At 43.6% G+C, this 20192-nt stretch overlaps 1 protein-coding gene across 1 annotated transcript in view; it reads left to right on the top strand.

Moving 5' to 3' along the window:
* Window positions 1-1893: 1893 nt before the first annotated feature.
* TM9SF2 (transmembrane 9 superfamily member 2) overlaps window positions 1894-20192 on the top strand; it is a 215442-nt gene continuing 197143 nt past the window's right edge. The window contains 1 exon segment of the mRNA XM_030201349.1: window positions 1894-2293. Coding sequence (XP_030057209.1) covers window positions 2144-2293 — 150 coding nt within the window. The 5' untranslated portion in view covers window positions 1894-2143.

Below are 20192 nucleotides of genomic sequence, written 5' to 3'. Positions count from 1 at the left end.
CCTCCTCCATCCATAGCCAGCAATCCTCCTCCCCTCCCCTCCATTTCCAGCAATTTGTCCTCTCCCTGGGCCCCCATGTCCATCCTTGTCCCTCTCTGCCCTTCCCTGCTGCATCCATAGCTAGCAATCCTCCTCTCTCCCCTCCCCTTCCAGCAATTTGTCCTCTCCCTGGGCCCTGCTGCTGCCCTCCCATCCATGCCTCTCTGCCCTCCCATCCATGCCCTCCCATCCATGCCTGTCTCTCTGCCCTCCCGTCCATGCCGCTCTGCTCTTTCCTCCGCGCCCTGGGGCCTTTAAATCTTTTACTTCCGGTCGCAGCAGCGTCAGTGAAAGCAGAGCGCTGCCGACGTCTCCCTTCCCTTCGCGCTCTTGGTTCCCTCAGTGTCCGCCTTCTTCTGACGTCAGAAGAAGGCGGGACACTGAGGGAACCAATGAGTGCAAGGGAAGGGAGATGTCGGCAGCGCTTTCACTGACGCTGCTGCGACCAGGTAAAAGATTTAAAGGCCTCGGCGGCGCGGGGCGAGGGTAAGCACCGCGGCGGCGCCCCCCTGCGGCGCTTACCCCGCTTACCGCATCGGCACGGCCCTGTACAGCCACAAAACAACCTTTCAGGTAGATAGTGTTCGCAGTGAGCTCCTTTTATTATCGACCAGATAGAAGAATTCAGAGAATATTCTGTGTTGACGCCGTTGTTATGTCATACACTTGTAGATGGAGAATCAAAGTCATGCTATTACAAAGGAACATTATGAGGAAAAGGCAAAGAGGGTGGTGGATTTTGGTCCTGGGGAACTGAGTTAAATTCCTACTTCAGGCGCCGTGCACAGGCAGCTCCTTGTGACTCTGGGCAAGTCACTTAACCCTCCATTGCCCCATGTAAGCCGCATTGAGCCTGCCATGAGTGGGAAAGCGCGGGGTACAAATGTAAGCTCTTCTGAGCAGGGACCGTCCTTAGTTGTTAATTTGTACAGCACTGCGTAACCTTAGTAGCGCTCTAGAAATGTTAAGTAGTAGTAACAACAACAACAACAACAAAAGACCAAATAGAATACTGACTTGAAGGACAAATAAATATATATATCACAGAACTGGAAAATGTTAGCACATTTAGAGTGAGTTATATCCTCTGTGTACATCCATATGCTGCACAAGCTGGCATGTTTGAAAATATAAGTGAGATTAAAAATGCTACCAAGAATAAAGAACGACAACGTGGACGCAGCAGCTCACATGTTTGTTTTCTTTTGAAGGTACGCAGAACGACGGCTGGGCTGCGCGGGGAAGGGGAAACATAGACTAACCTAATTGGCTTCAACTTTTTGCCGTCACGCCGCCTCCTGTTCTCAATCAAACCTCTTTGTGCCCTTTCCTACTGTACCTCAGTCTAATCTCCTTGGTTTTCCCCACGGACGTTTAATGTCCAGCAGTCCGCCTGTTGTCAAAAATGTTGAAGCCGCCTCCCGTCCCCGCCATATTGACTAGAACAAAACAATTGCTATCGTTATTGAAAACTATGGCAAACTTGTGAGGTTTTATTAAACGTCCTAAGTTTGGCATTCTCTCTGTTAGGACGGGGGCGGGGAGAGTTTCTTTCGAAGAGTCTGTGAAGGGCGGGAGGGCTATAGTCAAAATGTATTTGTCAGTGCTCCAAAGCTTGCTTTATTTATTGTGGGATTTCAGTGCTGCGCTACATGCCTTTATTTTTTGCTTATGATGACAGTAAAGCAAAAATAAAGGTATATAGTGCAGCACTGAAATCCACATAACAAAGCAGGCTCCCGGGAGCACTGCCAAATTACACATTGACATTGCTTGCTATTCGCTAACCCGGAAATGAAAAACCTATATAGCTTTCCTGGCGAACGGGGTGAAATCGTTACGTCAGAGGTGGTTGACGTGTCTGAAAGCGGCGAAGCAGGAAGAGGTTAGGGTGGTTGTGCGGTGCCGAGCTTAGTGGTTTCTAGTGGGACGCTGGGACTACGTTAGTTTTTGGAAGCCCACCATGTGTTGTTGAATCTAGTCCTGTCCTTGAACTTCTTTCAGTTGGAGAATTTCTCATTCTGTCTCTTTCGCATTCTTTGTGATTGCCGGTGCCTTCCACTGTTTCGCTTTTCTCTTGCCTAGCCTCGTCCTGTCCCACAGCATGGGCCCAAGTGTACAGCCTGTGCCTTTTGCTAGGCCTGGACTGCTAGTCCTGTCGTTGGTGATTCTTCGGCTCAGCGATGCCTTTTACTTGCCCGGCTTGGCGCCTGTCAACTTCTGCGAGAAGGCCAAAGAAAGGGAAGACTGTAAGGTATGGCAACGTTACAAGGGTGTTTGTGGTTGTGATTTCTTGCAATTCGAGGTGGAGGTCATCAGTACCCCCTTTTCAGCCGTTGGCCCAGATTGGCCAAGGGCTAGCTGGAGATGGGGAGGCTGTGTTCAACTCCGTAGATCTGCAGAAAGTGGCCAGGGGTTCTGTTCGGGAAGTCACTTACCTTCTCTTTATTCACAAAGTTAAGCAGTACCTTTTAGCTTCTGGAGTTAGGTCCAAATACTTTCATTTGATTGAAAATGCCTAGTTCGGAGAGTTAGATCTGTAAATGTTTTGCTTTGACCTGAATGGTAATTCAAGGAGTAATGGCAAACCACTCTTTTATCATGCCAAGAAAACCAGGGGCTGGGAATGGGGAGGGGAGGTGGCCGTGGGGCTCTTCTGTGTTCATCAGGAGCCAGTTCAACTCGAGCACATCTGGATCTAGAAAATGGTGTTTAAATAATGTCACTTTAGCAAAAGGCCAATGAATCACTAAGAAGTTAATTTATTACACAGGTTAATGTCACAAAACTGTTCAAACTGCAGGTTGTTTTTTACATTTTTAAATCTTCCACAGTCCTTGTGGAGAAGTAAAGTGATTATGTAAAAGATCTATGCTCAGATGGAAACTGAGACGTAATGAAGTAAAAGTTTAATTTCTGAAGTTCACTTCCATATTAACTTTAGAGGCTCTTTGGTCTAGTCTCATATGCCCTAGAGACCCCTGAGCAGTCAATGCAGAAAGCCGCACGGTACAGCTGCTGATCACAGTGTATCACAAGCTTTCCACAAGAAATTGTTCAAGGGGTGCAGTATGCAATAAGCAAGCAAGTTAGTTGCAAGCTATTTGCCTGACTGGGTTTAGTGGAGGCAGGTGCTTGCCATTTTAAAAGATGGAAGTGCCAGGGCCGGAGCAAATGAGCATTGCACTTGCTGCTTTCAAGGTATGGAGGGTGTCTGGGAAGGGGTTGATAGATTGGGGTAGCCACCAGGGAAAGTTTTTTTAAGTTGGGGGGAGGGTAGACACCAGAGCTGCTTTTTTTTTTTTTTTTTAATCAGGGGAAGGGAGGGAGGGGGTGCTGCCATCACTAGGCACCAGGCATTTTTGTTTGTTGGTGGGAGGGGATTAGATAAGTGTTGCCAGATGCTGTAAACTTCCAGCCCCAGTGCTCCCTCAAAGGTAGCCCAAAGTATGCTTAAACCTATGACAACTAAAAAAAAAAAAAAAAAAATCATACAAACTCAGTATCTTGAAAAAAACAGGTCTACGTATATGTATGCCCTACACATTTTTATCATCAAAAACATGAATGCCTTTGTGAAAAAAGGCCTTACAGATCTAACAGTTTGTCAGCCAGTCAGATACCACACATGCAAAGTTGTGCACAAAATATTATGAAAAGGAGAAATGACAGATGACTGAACCTCCACAGGGGCTACCTTTAAAAATCATTAGCAGTTTGGAGGTGAGGGTGGGTCTTCAGCTGGAGTGACCCCAGTCACTCCTTCTCAGTCCTGCTCCGACTTCAAAATGGCACCCCAGCTAAATACTGTGCGACGTGAAAAGTCAAGCTAGAGTTTGGTATGTGCTGGAGTAACTAAGTAATGCAACTACAGAGGGTAATACAGTATACACAAAAAGCATACAAAGAACAAAAGCACAACTGGGCCTTCGACTGAGACAACAGGAGTTCTTTATTGAAATCAGACCCGACACGGGCCGTGTTTCAGCGTCAGTAACGCCTGCCTCAGGGGTCTAGGTCTAGTATCAAAATACACAAGTAGTAGATTCAATTCCTCACTGAAGAAAAATATATTAAAAAAAACTTCTGTGAAACTCCACCAGTCTGTAAAGACAGCCAAAGTGATTAGCAGAACTCCTGTAAAGCGCCGTCAGACAGTGAAAACTGCCAAAGTAACTAGCCTTAAGAAGACTACAAACTTCAACTCAGTTGATTATGGCAGAAGTAAGCATGCAAGTAAGTAAGGGATTCCAGTATAATTGGGCTCATTAACTTTAGAAGTTTGATTTTAGTACATGGAGCTTAACTGGTAATCAGTGTCCTTTCAAAAGGGAAGTAATATGATCAATAGTTTTAACATCATATAGCAACATTATTGCCATATTTTGAATGACTTGTAATCATTTTATCTGATAACAACGAACACCCTACCAATGATTGTATTAAATTAGTTTCTTTGATTCTACTGAATTGAAACTGAAGTAAAAAAAAAAAATAAAAACAAATTGTTGGTCCTTGCTGGTTTCATTTTATAGTCTCCAGATGCTCCTTGGGTAATCACTTTGCCCTCTGTTGCCCTAAACACAAACTTAGGGCTAGCTTTATTTAGGGCTTCTTTTATTAAACCACGCAAGCGTTTCCCTGTGTGTTGCATTTATCTGCACAGGAATCACTAGTGAAGTTTAGTAGAAGAGGCCCTTAATACTGCTGATAGTTTGTGTTGCATAAAATGGGGCCTGTGGGAAAAAATCATGTATTAATGTTTATTGTGAGGTAATGAAAGTTTTTCTCTTTCTGCAGTATTTGGAATATTCTGATTTTCTTGAATTTTTTATTTTTTTTTGTTTGCTGCTGTTTTCTTCATCAAGTTCAGCATCCAGGTTCCTTTAAAGATGAAAGGCAGGGGAGATTTTAGATTGTCTTTATCTGTGAGAAGGCAGTGTGGAAAAAGATACAACAGGGATGGAGGAGCAAGAAGTACTGTGTGTATGAGACAAAAAGAAGGGCATAGGAGGCCTGCCTTATTAAGCTTTTTCTTCAGGAGATACCAGTCATAGTAAATCAGGCCCAAAATGTGTTGTCATTTATGTATTTTTTTTTTCTTCAGGCTTCAAGCTTATTTTTAGTTTTTAAAGATTTCACTGTTAACAGTCTTCTTAAAGCAGCATTTTAGTGTAGTTTTATCCAGTATTTATATTTGCTCATGTTTACTCGGTTACAGGCATTCTTTCTCATTTTATTCCAGTTTTTCAGTTTTTTTTTTTGTTTTAATGTTTTTGATAGATGACACAACCATTCCCTATTTAGCCATTCCATCTCACTCATTTATATCATATCCCTTTTCGGTTATCTTTCTCCAAGCTGAGTATCTCTTAACTTGTTTATCTTGTCTTTATAAGGAGGTGTTCCATTCCTTTTTCATTTTTGTTGCCTTGTGAATTTCAAGTGTTGAACTATATTCTTTTTGAGACGGGGCAACCATAACTGTATGCAATATTCAAGGTGCAATCACTACATGGCTCTGTTCAGAAGTATAATGATATATATATATATTTTTTGTTCTCCATTCCTTTTCAAATGATCCCTAGGGCTCATTTTCATAACATAGACTTAAAAAGGTTCCATAGGTTACTATGGAACTTTGTAAGTCTAAGTGCTTTGAAAATACATCTCTCTAGTATTCTATTTGCTTTTTTAGCAGCAGTGACACACTGGGCTGAAAATTTCAGCGTATCCTATAATATAATTCTCACCTCCAACGTTCTGTGCCTGGGACCGTGGATCCGGTGGTCTGCGAGGCACCATCAGTGACGTCCCATCTCACGCCCCTCCCACATTCTGACGGTCCCCTTCACGCCCCTCCCACACTCCGCCCCCCCTCCACTTAAACTAACCGCCCTCACGCCACTCCCACCCAGTTCAACACTCTGCCCTCAAAAAAACGCTGCCGCCCTCCCTCCCCAACATTCGGACTGTCAGAGATTGGAGAGGACGAAGAGGGAGGGCGGCGGGATGGTGCGACTGGCGAATTGGAATACAGGGGGGAGGGAAACAGAGTGGGTCTGACCGTCTGAGATGACAAAGAGGGACGGCGGCGAGACGGCGAGAGCTGAGGTAAGCAAGGAAGCACATTGGTTGATCTCGGTTTCCAATCCCCTACGCAGCCGTCATTCCTATACACTACAAAAACAACCAAAACTATGAGCTGCTGCTTCACACTGTCGTTTTTACATTGAGGGAGGGAGGGGGTGTTGGAGGGGGAGGGGGGACCCTGCAACTGGGAAAAAGGGAGGCAGGGAGGGGAGGTAAGCAAGGAAGCACATTGGATAATCTCTGTTTTCACTCCCCTATGAAGCCGTCATTCGTATACACACACACACACACACACAAAAAGCCAAACTAGGAGCTGCTGCTTCACACTGTCGTTTTTAAATTGAGGGAGGGACGGATGGGGAAGGGGAGGGGGACCCTGCAACTGGGAAAAAGGGAAGGAGGGGGACTCCCCTGCAACTGGGACGGAGAGGGGGACCCTGCAACTGGGAGACAGACCGGGGGGGGGGGGGGCCGCCACCCTGGAACTGGGTGGGAGGGAGGGAGGGGGGACCCTGGTACATACTCTCATTCTCACACACACTCGCACCCAGTCTCACTCTCTGTCACTCACACACACACTCGCACATTCACTCTCTCTCACACAGTCACTTTCACACACACTCTCTCAAACATACACACTCCGAGGAAAACCTTGCTAGCGCCCGTTTCCTTTAAAACAGAAATGGGCCTTTTTTACTAGTTATCTATAATGATTCCAAAAGATCTTTTTATTCAGTGTTTATTCCTAATTCATAACCCAGCATTTTCTACTTGTAGTTGGAATTATTTTTCCTCGTATGAATTGCTTCATATTTATCCATATTAAATTTAAGCTGCTATTTAAATGCATAATCTAGTGTCATAAGATCATTTCGCAAATGCTGGCAATCCTCTTCCATTTTACCAGTTTGAATAATTTTGTGTCATCTGCAGATTTGATCACCTCCTATTTCCATATCTCCAGATCATTTATATGTATGTTACAGGTCCCAGTACAGACCCTTGGGGCACTCCACTCCGAATCTGAACCTGTCCATGTGGATAACTGGCCATTTAGTCCTACTCTGTTTCCTGTCTTTTAGCCAGTTTGTAGTCCATGCTATCTCATGGCTTGTTAATTTCCTAAGTTGCATCTCATGAGGTACTTTATTTCCCTTTTAAAAATAGTGTTGTACACATATTACTTACACTTGCAAAGTTCCATAGGTTACTGTGTAACTTTGTAAGTCCAAGTGCTTTGAAAATACACTTCATAGTATCCTGAACCACAAGTTCCCCCAAAATCTTGACTGCAAAAGGCTCTTGGCTCTCTTATCAGAGGGTCTATGCAGCTCTTTGCCTGCTTTGACCCCCCCAACAGACAATGCTGCAGTGGCAAAGCAAACTCTAGCTAATTGGCTAGCCTACTTGATTCATTTCTGTTATGCACTGTAAACCATCCTTGGATTGGAGTGCCACTGCCACTTCTGTAGCTGTTTTGAAATTTGCTTTGCTAAATAGCATATGCAGTGCAATTTCTTGGTCTTTTATACTTTTATTTTACATTACTTCTTGGACCAGAATTCCATTAGAGAGAGTGCACTTGATAGGCTGTTTTTGTGTAACTCTTGCTTTATCATCTGATTGGGCTACTTTTCAACAACGGATAAGGCCCCTGAGTTTAGTAGTCAACCGGTTTGTGGGCCTAATCATATCCTGCTTGTTGGAGAAAGCAAAGTTGCTTACTTATAGGCGTGTTCTGCAGACAGGATGAAATAGCTACCAGCATCTTGGATTGCATAAACACCATGGAAACCTGGGCATCAGCATTCATATTAAAATAGAACAGGGAAAAACCACATTGCCTAATACTGACATCACCACATAATACTGAACAATTCACAAACATCAACACCATAAGAACAACACTCCCAATAGCAGACAAACTGAAAATCCTAGAAGTAATCATAGACTACAAGCTTTCCTTCGATGACCAGGTAAAACTACAAAGAAAATGTTCCACAGTATGAGGAAACTTAAGCAGATAAAAAACTTTCTCCAGAGATGCATTTCGCAAACTTGTCTAAACAATGGTCCTTGCCCACATGGACTACGGCAACAGAATGTGAGCAGGCTGCAAAGAACAAACATTTAAAAAGCCTGCAAACAGCTCAAAACACAGCAGCAAGACTCATACTTTGAAAAAAAAAAAAAAAAAAACCCCAAACCAATTCCATAGAGCAAAACCACTACTAAAACAGTTACACTGGCTAGCCATCAAAGCACACATATCCTTTAAGATATGCACTGTGGCCCATAAAATAATCTTCGGTCTTGCACCTGAATACGTGGCTGGCCTTATAGATCTACCGATATGCAGTGCTAACCAAAACTTCATGAACCTACCTCGCTGTCTGCTGCCCCAATTTCCAAGGCCTAAGATACAAAGCTACACTTAGAACCAGTTCCATATATGTTTGCACCAAAACTTGGAACTCTTTACCGAAAGAATTAAAATTCATGAACTATTTCTCATTCTGAAAACATCTAAGAGCTGACCTATTTAGGAAATTTATTTCTGATGAAACCACATAACCAAGGAGATCTCAGCAGTCACACCACAACATGATCACCAAAGGAACTGAACCAGGCTTGCGTCGATCTCAAACATAGGGATGGAACGCTGCTAATGCTCTGATTTTTTTATTGTATATGCCATGGATTGTTATTATAGTTTGTTTATTGTCTGTTTTATGTTTGACGCAAAATTATTAATAAAAATATGAAGGAAAAAAAAAGAAAATGTGGGGTACAAATACAGAAAATAATCTGGCGCACAACCTCTCTTGGGTCTTGAAAGTTGCATTATTACTTGAATTAGTAAACAGGGGACTTGGAGGTCAGGAAGGGCTGTGCATGCTCAGAAGTTTTATACTTGGTTCTGAGCCCTTGTCCTGTGTCGTAAAATGGTCCACTTTTATTGTTATTTTTATTTCTTGTATACCACTTGTGAGCCTGAAAGCTATTGAAGTGATCATTCGGGCACAGTAGTAGTTTTTTTTTTCTGTCCCTGGACCCTGGAAAGTTCACAGGCTGTACCTGTGCTTTGCCTGTTAATGAAAAACATCCATTACAGGTAAGCAAATTTTGAATTGTTTTTGGAAATTTTTGAAGTAAAGACCTGTTTGAGTCTTGTTCTTTTTTTTTTTTAACGTTAATGTTTTTATGGATTTTGTGGTCTTTAAAGTAATGTATTGACTAGTAGCATGGCAGTTGATATCATTAGCCATTGCTAAATCTTTCTTTAGTCTCGCTGAAACTTGGCTGTGCCTCTGAGTTCTGGAATGTGTGGACATTTTTTACACACCCTATTCATTTCTGAAATGGGTGAGGACCTTTTGTTTGCTTGACTTTCCTATCTCCAGCCATCTGTGCACGTGTATATGCGTGTGTGCATCTGTTTTATGTGTTAATTTAGTTTTAATAATTTTTTGTTGGTTGAATCCAGTTTGAATTTCACTCTCATGTATTTATAGATTCCAGAATGCAAAAACATTTCACCAAAGCATCTGTCAATCAAAATTACCAAAATTCCATTTGTAAACTTTATTCAGCTGTTATCTTAAAATGCTAACAGGCAAATAATGCTAATTGTGTTTTCTTTAATTCTTAATCAGTTTTTACAATTTTTAATTATTTGGATCTGATGTAATAAGTCACTGGATTCTATTTGATTTACACAGTTGCGAGATGTCACGTATTTTAACAAGGAAGATAAGGTGATCAGATTTGATCAATATGTTAGCATTTAAATTTTAAAAAGGAGACTATGATAAAATTAGGAGAATTGTTTAAAAAACAAACAAAAAAAAACCTAAGAGGAGCATCTGCAAAAATCAAGAATTTACATCCTGGAAGCCCAGACCAGATATATTCCATGTATTAAAAAAGGAGAAAGGAAGGCCAAATGACAGCTGACATGGTTAAAAAGTGAGGGGAAGGAAGCTATTAGAGCTAAATGAAAGTCCTTCAGAAAATGACTGAAAATAATAGTAAACAGCTTAAGAAATGTAAAATCAAATGCAAAGCATTGCAAAGGAAGGCAAAGAGAGACTTTGAAAAGAAGATTGCATTGGAGGCAATAACACATAGTAAAAACTTTTTTAAGTGTATTAGAAGAAGTTTGTATATGCCTCTATCATGTCTCCCCTCAGCCGTCTCTTCTCCAAGCTGAAAAGCCCTAGCCTCCTTAGTCTTTCTTCATAGGGAAGTCGTCCCATCCCTGCTATCATTTTATTCGCCCTTCGCTGCACCTTTTCCAGTTCTACTATATCTTTCTTGAGATGCGGCGACCAGAATTGAACACAATACTCAAGGTGCGGTCGCATCATGGAGCGATACAATGGCATTATATTATAACATCCTCACACCTGTTTTCCATACCTTTCCTAATAATACCTAACATTCTATTTGCTTTCCTAGCTGCAGAAGGTTTCAGTGTATTATCAACGACGCCACCCAGATCCCTTTCTTGGTCTGTAACTCCTAATGTGGACCCTTGTATGACGTAGCTATAATTCGGGTTCTTTTTTCCCACATGCATCACCTTGCACTTGCTCACATTAAACTTCATCTGCCATTTAGCCACCCAGTCTCCCAGTCTCGTAAGGTCCTTCTGTAATTTTTCACAATCCTGTTGCGAGTTAACGACTTTGAATAACTTTGTGTCATCAGCAAATTTAATTACCTCACTAGTTACTCCCATCTCTAAATCATTTATAAATATATTAAAAAGCAGCGTTCCTAGCACAGACCCCTGAGGAACCCCACTAACTACCCTTCACCATTGTGAATACTGCCCATTTAACCCCACTCTCTGTTTCCTATCCTTCAACCAGTTTTTAATCCACAATAGGACTTTTCCTCCCATGACCCTCCAATTTCCTCTGTAGCCTTTCATGAGGTACCTTGTCAAACGCCTTTTGAAAATCCAGATACACAATATCAACCGGCTCCCCTTTGTCCACATGTTTGTTTACTCCTTCAAAGAATTGAAGTAAATTGCTCAGGCAAGATTTCCCCACACAAAAGCCGTGCTGACTCGGTCTCAGTAATCCATGTCCTTGGATGTGCTCTGTAATTTTGTTTTTGATAATAGCCTCTACCATTTTCCCTGGCACCAATGTCAGACTCACCGGTCTATAATTTCCCGAATCTCCCCTGGAACCTTTTTAAAAAATGGGCGTTACATTGGCCACCCTCCAATCGTCCGGTACCACGCTCGATTTTAAGGATAAATTGCATATCACTAGCAGTAGCTCCGCAAGCTCATTTTTCAGTTCTATCAGTACTCTAGGATGAATACCATCCGGTCCAGGAGATTTGCTACTCTTCAGTTTGCCGAACTGCCCCATTACGTCCTCCAGGATTACAGTGAAGTCAGTAAGTTTTTCCGACTCGTCCGCGTGAAATATCATTTCCGACACCGGTGTCCCACCCAAATCTTCCTCGGTGAAGACCGAAGCAAAGAATTCATTCAATCTCTCCGCTACGTCTTTGTCTTCCTTGATCGCCCCTTTTACCCCTCGGTCATCCAGCGGCCCAACCGATTCTTTTGCTGGCTTCCTGCTTTTAATATACCGAAAAAATTTTTTTACTATGTTTTTTTGCCTCTAATGCTATCTTTTTTTCATAATCCCTCTTGGCCTTCTTTATCTGCGCCTTGCATTTGCTTTGACACTTCTTGTTATTTTCAGACGGTTCCATCTTCCATTTTCTGAAGGCGTTTCTTTTAGACCTAATAGCTTCCTTCACCTCACTTTTCAACCACGCCGGCTGTCTTTTGGACTTCCATCTTTCTTTTCTAATTCATGCAATATGTTTGGCCTGGGCCTCCAGGATGGTATTTTTGAACAGCATCCACGCCTGTTATACAGTTTTTACCGTCTCAGTTGCCCCCATAAGTTTTTTTTTTTTTTTTTTTTTCTCACCGTTCTCATTTTATCATAGTCTCCTTCTTTAAAGTTAAACGCTAACGTATTTGACTTCCTGTGTATAGTTACTTCAAGGTTGATATCAAAACTGATCATATTATGATCACTGTTATCAAGCGGCCCCAGTACCATAACGTCCCTCACCAGATCATGCGCTCCACTAAGGACCAAGTCTAGAATTTTTCCTTCTTTCGTCGGCGCCTGCACCAGCTGCTCCATAAAGCTGTCCTTGATTTCATCAAGGAATTGTACCTCTCTAGCATGTCCCGATGTTACATTTACCTAGTCTATATTTGGATAATTGAAGTCACCTATTATTATCACATTGCTCATTTTGTTTGCCCATCTTTGACTCCCCTCTCTCTTTCTCTGCACATAGAAATGACAGGCTTTAGCAGTCTGTTGGATTTCTCTATATTATCACCAAATTTTGTCCTTTGTTTTCTGAGCACACTACCAGACGCTTATCCACACACTTATCACCTCTTAGACTATTGCAACTTGCTTCTCAAAGGTCTCCCAATAAGGCATCTTTCTCTTCAATCTGTTCAAAATTCTGCTGGGTGACTTATATTCCGCCAGTGTCGCAATGCTCATATTAACCCTATCCTCAATTCACTTCATTGACTCCCTATTCGTTTCCTCATACAGTTCAAACTCCTCTTATTGACTTAAAAGTGCATTCACTGTGCAGCTCCTCAGTACCTCTTCACTCTTCTCTCCCTACACTCCTCCCCGGGAACTCCATTCATTGGGTAAATCTCTTTTAACTGTACCCTTCTCCTCCACTGCCAACTCCAGACTCCATTCCTTTTATCTTTCTGCACCATATACCTGAAATAGACTTCCTGAGCCAGTATGTCAAGCTTCATCTCTAGTCGTCTTCAAATCTAGGCTGAAAGCCCACCTTTTTGATGCTGCCTTTAAGTCGATAAAATACTGAGAGGAGTGGAATGAGTTCACGTGAATGACTTGTTTACTCTTTCCAAAAATACTAGCACTAGAGGGCACGCAGTGAAGCTACTAAATAGTAAACTTAAAACAAACTGGAGAAAATATTTCTTCACTCGGTGTGTAATTAAACTTTGGAATTCGTTGCCAGAGAACGTGGTAAAAGCAATTAGCTTAGCAGAGTTTTAAAAAGGTTTGGATAATTTCCTACAAGAAAAATCCATAAGCCATTATTAAGATAGTCTTGGGTAAATCCACTGCTTATTTCTAGGATAAATGTTTTGGGATCTTGCCAGGTACTTGTTATATGGATTGGCCACTGTTGGAAACAGGATACTGGGCTTGATGGACCTTCGGTCTGTTCCAGAATGGCAATGCTTATGAAAATGTAGACAGTGATTCTTCACTAGTTGATTTTTATTTATCAGGACTCCCCCCCCCCCCCCCCCCCCCCCCAAAAAAAAAAAAAAATGTTTGGTTGGCTTAAAAAATGAAGCCCACACAGTAAGGCTTTCTGACATGAATTTTCCTGATCAGATGCATAAGTACCAGCTCTGAGGTGCAGTAGGTGCTTGATTTCCTCAAATACTTAGCAGACTCCTTTACCATGTTCAAATAGGGCTAGATTGTATTGAGTTCAGTATCCCCTAGTCATTCAAAAGATTTAAAATGTATTTAATATTGCATTATCTGTGCTAAGTCAGCAAAATCTAAGTAGGTTATATTGAAATCAACATATTAAAAAATATACACTATATAAAATGAAAATTGTTTTTCATTTAGGAGCCCTTTTACAAAAAGGCAGTAGGGGGGTAGCACTGGATTGGTTTGCGGCAATTCGTCCCTACCAGGTGAGCTCGGCGGTAGTTTCAATTCCGATGCTAGAAAATGTTTTTTTTTTAATTTTCTAGTGCTTGAGGTGTGCCTGGCAATAATTGGGCAGTGCTGCGCACTACCCAGTTACCACTGGAGCCCCTACAGAGGCAGTAAGGGCTCTCCCAGGAAATGGCCGTGCGGCAAGTGCTGAATGGCCATTTCCTTATGTAAAAGAAAAAGAGCCTTTTACCGTTGATAGTGAAAAGGGGCCTTGGCGCGCAGCAAACCTGTGCGCCGATGCCATTGCAGGGCCCCTCTACCGTTTGGTAAATGGGGTCCATAATAAAAACAGATTTTTATCTCTGGGCAGGTCTCAATAAATTTTCTTAGGATCTAGGAACTAGACTTTGAATGACTGGAATTTTTTTAAATGTAAATTTACAAATCACATGTCTTCTAACTTCATGTGGAACTTTTCTTTAAGTTAGTCACCCTTATCTCTCTATATAAAACGCACCTCCAGCATTCTAATGAAGCCGGAAGCCTCCAAATTTGTAGTTGTGTAGATCGCTGTTTGCCCATGAGTGTCTATCCCGCCCTCGCATCACAACGTGATGAAGTCGAGGGCAGAGCACTTACACTCACTGAATCGCATCGCTCACCCGTTGCTATGCCACGAAACGTCACGTCAGACGCATCACGGAGCTATGAGAACGACTTGCATGAAAAAAGGAAGGAGTATCAGCAGCTGACAATGAAGGAATCGCCAAACCGTTGCCAGGCAACGGAAGGAGACGTCAGACGCATGACGGACCAATCACGAGCAACTGCATGGGAACAAGGGAGGAGAATGAGCAGCAGAACCGCTCACTTTCTCTGCAGCACGGAGACGAGGAACATTGCTGGAAGGAGAATACTATTTGGATGCCCATGCTCCTGCTCTCGGTATGTGATGGCGCAAACAGACACCCAGAAACACAGTTACTGCCTCCCTAACAAACGCCCTCCAAGACAAAACTACCCACTGTCCCAATGTCCCTGGCACCTCAACCAACCTCCCTCCAAGTTACACACACCCACAAAAGTACTGCATCATAATGGCGCTGTAAACACACACCCAGAAATCAACTTGCAGCCTCCCTAACAAACGTCCTCCAACACACAACTAGGGAGGGAGGGGGGAGGACCATGGAACTTGGAGGGAGGGGGGACCCTGGAACTTGGAGGGAGGGGGGGACCCTGGAACTCGGAGGGAGGGAGGGGGAGACGGCCCTGGAACTCGGAGGGAGGGAGGGTGAGAACACATTTATCCTAACAATCCCTTTCAAAACATTAATTGCAGAAAGGCCATACCTTGCTAGCACCCGTTTCATTGGTTTCAGAAACGGGCCTTTTTTCCTAGTTTCTATATAACTCCTGTTGCTCTGTCAAATCTGTCTATATGTTCCACCTGCACTTATACCCTATGATGTCTATCTAATATTTTAATGTGCATTGTAAGTAGCACACTATGCCTTCATGTATAGGTTTTTCTGCTATAATTCTATATGGCCTATGTTTGGTTCATTCTGAATGAATTTCTTCAAAAAGGTAGTAAAATAAATAATGCGATCAAGGTGATGCACAGCAATCTAATTATTGCAGTCGCAGGGAAATAGAGTGAATAAGAGGCTATTGGGTCATTCCATTCCAAGTGGTCTAAAATTAAAAAAAGTTCCCACCATCATGTTCTCCAATTTTGTTCAAATTTTATCTGTTGTGCGAGTCAGGTGTTTCCCCAAAATTTGAGGTCTCTAACTGCAATAGTTGCAGATCTAGACCCCCCTTTTCTGAAAGGTTGTCAGTCCATGAGCGCGCAACATTTACCAAAATGCCATTTTTGGGGTCTAATAAAATCCAAACACATAAGAATGGCTAAAAAATTCAAATCCTATACAGTTTTTGATGCTAATTCCGATGAAATACATTTTAGCATTATGGATGCAAAATCCAAACAAGTTGACTCAAAGTGTGCATCAGAATTGGTCACGACTCATCGGAACATATTTGGACCAATATTCAGACCTCAACAACTTCCATGCAAACAAAGATACAGACTTGAAATTTTGAACAAGCATTATGCTTGTGCTGGACATAATACTGCTAGATTTGCAACTAACCAACTATAACCGCCCTGCAGGATCTCTTCAAATTTGGCACTGTCTGAGCAAATGGTAAAATGTACCAAAGTTCAAAGCTAATTATTAAAAAAGAGTCTGCCTGAATCAGCTTGTGAACAGTGTCATCTGAAAGAGAAAATTGTGCTCTACAACACTGTTTTTGTTTTGCAATGCCACAATTCAGACTCCGTTCCTTTATGTTTCAACACTTTTATTGACCAACCAATACAGAAATAAAATTTGCACACATGAAACTACAAAGGCAATTGTCTTCTGTGTTCATTACCATAATCAACATTATTTCCCCCCCACCCCTCCTCCCCTCTTCTTTCCAGTGAAACCATCCGATTGTTTACCCCTTCACCCCTCCCTCCCCGATCTCCCTCCTGGCTTGTATTCTGACAGCCCGGAGAGATCCCTCCCTCCCCCCCCCCCGCTGTCTTTTAACTACGAAATTTATGTGTGATCAGGATTATCTTTAACCTTCAATGTAGGGTGTCGCATTATGCCAATTAAGTAGTAAACTACGCCCTCTAGGGCTTAATGCCTCCAGATAAAGGGCCCCATATCTGTTTAAAATGTGCATATCTCTTCGGGGAGCCCCTAGCCTCCCGTGCTTCCCATGTTGCTAAAAGGTGTACCTGATTTCTCCAGTGCCAGTAAGCCAGCGACTCCGGGGCCGTCCAATACTGCAGAACAGTCTTCCGCGCCACCAAGCTAAGCTTACGGCATAAGGTGCGTGCCCCCGCTGAGTGTGTCCTGAAGGCCCTTTTCGTGTCCAGTACAAAGTGATCCCAAGTTCCCGTTACTGATGATCCTAGTATCCGGGACAAGAATCTCTCAACCTGTGTCCAGAAAGCCCTTACCCTTGGACATGCCCAAAATGCATGGAACAATGTATGTGGGGTTTGACTGCATTTAATGCAGTTCGCTCCTTGCGGGGAGCCTATATGTGACAACTGTTGCCCTGACATATATGCCCGCATGATTGTCCGATAGCCGCACTTGCGTAGCCTTTCATCTGACGTAAGGGTTGCTATTCCCTTCAGCATAGTTCCCCCTTCCCAACCCACCAGGGGTCTCCCTGCCTCTTGTTCCCATCTACCTTTTATAACCTCATAATTCTTTGCAGGAGGTCCCCGACGGATCAATGCTTTATGAAGTGCCGACACTGACAGGCCTGTTGCTTCTGTTTCTTGAAAAAAATCCCTCACTCTTTGCTCCAAACCCTGTCTCAGCATAGGTTGATCTAAAGCAGATACATAGTGTTTAATTTGGACATACGCGAACTTATTCCCCCAGGAAACTCCTACTCGTCTCTGCAATTCTTCATAACCTATTAGTTCTCCATCTCTCCCCAGGAGGTGTTCCAGCTTCCTAATACCCTCTCTTTCCCATTTTATAAATACTGGATTATCTGTACCTGACTGGAAGGTCGGATTCCCCCTTATTGCCAGTTGGTCAGACACCGTATAATTCCCCCCCAACTTTCTCGCCAACCCTTTCCATACCTCCCTCATTGATGTGAGTATCACACAGCCACTAAATTGTCGCGGAAGTTGTTTCTGGGTCATATGCAACAAAGAGAGGAAATCATATGGGGCAAAATACTCCCTTTCCATATCAGTCGGAGTATATACGTTGGTCTTACAAACCCAGTCCCCCAGATGACGTAGCAAACAAGCTTGGTTATACACATATAGGTCGGGGATTCCCAGGCCCCCCTGATTCCAATTCCCTAGCAGGTAGGAAAACCGTATCTTTGGCTTTTTTGCTGCCCAACAGAAACTACTGAAAATTCCATATAGCCTCTTCAAATCTTTCTGGGTCAGACGAAGCGGCAATGTTCGCAGCACATAGAGCCACTTGGGAAATATCATCATCTGCACTAAATTTATCCGTCCTCTCAATGATAATGGAAGATTTCCCCATTTTTCCAAATGATTCTTGGTTTCTCTTATCAAATCCTTAATATTAAGATTGTATAATTGCTCCAATTTCAATGTCAATCTGATGCCCAGATATCTAAATGAACCGTCTGCCCAAACTAGCGGAAATGCTCCCCCCCATATCTGTCTCACCTCCTCTGAGGAGGCCAACGCCTCTGACTTAGCTAAATTTATGCGTCAGACTCCGTTCCTTTAATCTTGCTGCACCATATGCCTGGTATAGACTTCCTGAGTCAGTTCGTCAAGCTCCATCTCTAGCTGTCTTCAAATCTAGGCCAAAATCCCACCTTTTTGAGGCTGCTTTTAGCTTCTAACCCCTACGTATCCAAGTCATCGCCAAACAAAAGAGAACCCCGGAAAGGAAACTTAGCTTAGATTTGGAGGCAGCATCCCCGTAGCCAAAGGGACCGGCGGGCAGCGACCCCCAAAGTCAAAGACTTGGAGGACGCTTTGAGCAGATCATACAAAGCATCTGCCAGAAAGGCAGAGCCCATCTCAATCTTGGACACCTCTGCATCAATAGAAGACAGATCATCTGAGGTCCTATCTAGAACTCTCTCTGCCCAGAGAGAGGCCCTGGTTACCAAGGAACTGCAGATGGCCGCCTGTACCGCCAGAGAGGAGACATCAAAACTGATGTTAAGGAGAGCATCCAACCTCCTATCATGGATATCCCAGAGAGCTGTTCCGCCGTCCACCAGGACTGTATTACGCTTGGTAACCGCCAAGACCACCGTGTCAACCACAGGAACCTTCAGGAGAGACCTGTTCATCGATGGCACTGGGTAAAGACGGGTCCTCGATCTGGCTGGATGAAAGGAGGAATCGGGAACATCCCACTGCGCCTGAATAATATCTCGAATGTCCTGATGCATGGGAAAGGTTCTCTCAGAAGATCTGGTGCCTTTGACTAACAGGTCCACCTTGCGGACCTCGGAGGTCGGGGTCTGTTCCTCAAAATGGAAAGTTGAGGAGATTAAGGTGATGAGTTCCTGTAGATTCTGTTTATGAAAGATCCTGACCACCGAGGGATCTTCTCCTGGAGGTAAGGGTTCAGCACTTGCCTCTGACGGACCTTGGTCCTCCCAAAGTCCCTCTACCAACCCTTCCTCCTCCAGGAAGGGCATCTCCAACCTCGTGGTCTGAAGCTGGTTCCTCTTCTGGATCCCAGCAAGTTCCAGCTCTTTTTGGAAGAACTGAGGATCTGGAAGCGGACTCCCCCATACCCCCGACTCCAACACCTGACTTGTGCATCAAGAAAGCCTGGTACATCTGGAGGACAAACTCAGGGGGGAACCCCCCTTCCTGAGACCCCCCCAGAGTGTACCAGGGACACTGCCTCTGATTGCAGAGAAGGCTGTTCAGGAGAAGAGAGCTCTCGGGCTGCAGGGCCTGCCTGGGGAGACAAAATGGCGGACTTCCCTGCCAAAACTGAAGGTCCAGCCACCTTCACAATTAAACGGGCAGGCGCTGAGAAGGGTGTGGCTGCCAACACGGGCGGAGGAAGAGAGACTGCAGGAGTATCAATGGCGGTTCAAAACTTGCAAGACCTGAGTGCTCCCATTCCCCTGCGCTGGCAGAGCATCTTTTGAATTTATCTGCCATAGCGCTGATCTGCAGCTCTCCGTGCCTCTTTGCATTTGTTCTTTTTCTTTTTTCACTCAACCGCCACCGAACGACTGAAGAGAGAGGGAGAGAGAAAAAAACCCCCGATGAAATCGCTGGCTAGTGCGAGCATCATGGAACTTTTAATTTTTTTCTCAAGAGCTGCTGAGAGGCAGGAGGAATCGAAGAGCAAGCAATGCCAACCGAAAACCAGTAGAGCATGACTGAGCTGACTGCTCATTTGTGCCACGGGGAGTTTTTTTTTTGTTTTTACAACTAAAATAGTGGCTGCCTCTCCCAGAGGCTAAAACACCTTTCCTCCGAAAGGGTTGGCCCTTCCCTGACAACCAAGGGAGATGGGGAGGAAGGGGGAAGGGACCTGGGAACCCCCAAGTTTACCACCCTAGAAGCTGGAGAAGAAAAGACCTTTATCTCCTAGCCTCTCAATAAGATTCCCCAGGCACAGAAGATAACAATCCCTTTTTTTTTCCAAGTAAAGAGAGAGAGAGAGACTAATGGGCTCACCTCCTGCCTGCTGGAGACTGAGAAAATACTGAGGCTAGGGTCATATGGCCAGGGCTCTTATTGGCTCTCTAGTCAGAAGTTTC

The sequence above is a fragment of the Microcaecilia unicolor genome, chromosome 4, assembly GCF_901765095.1.
Source record: "Microcaecilia unicolor chromosome 4, aMicUni1.1, whole genome shotgun sequence".
NCBI classification, from domain to species: Eukaryota; Metazoa; Chordata; class Amphibia; order Gymnophiona; family Siphonopidae; genus Microcaecilia; species Microcaecilia unicolor.
Note: the sequence above shows the minus strand (reverse complement) of the source record. Positions and strands in the feature narration are given on the sequence as shown.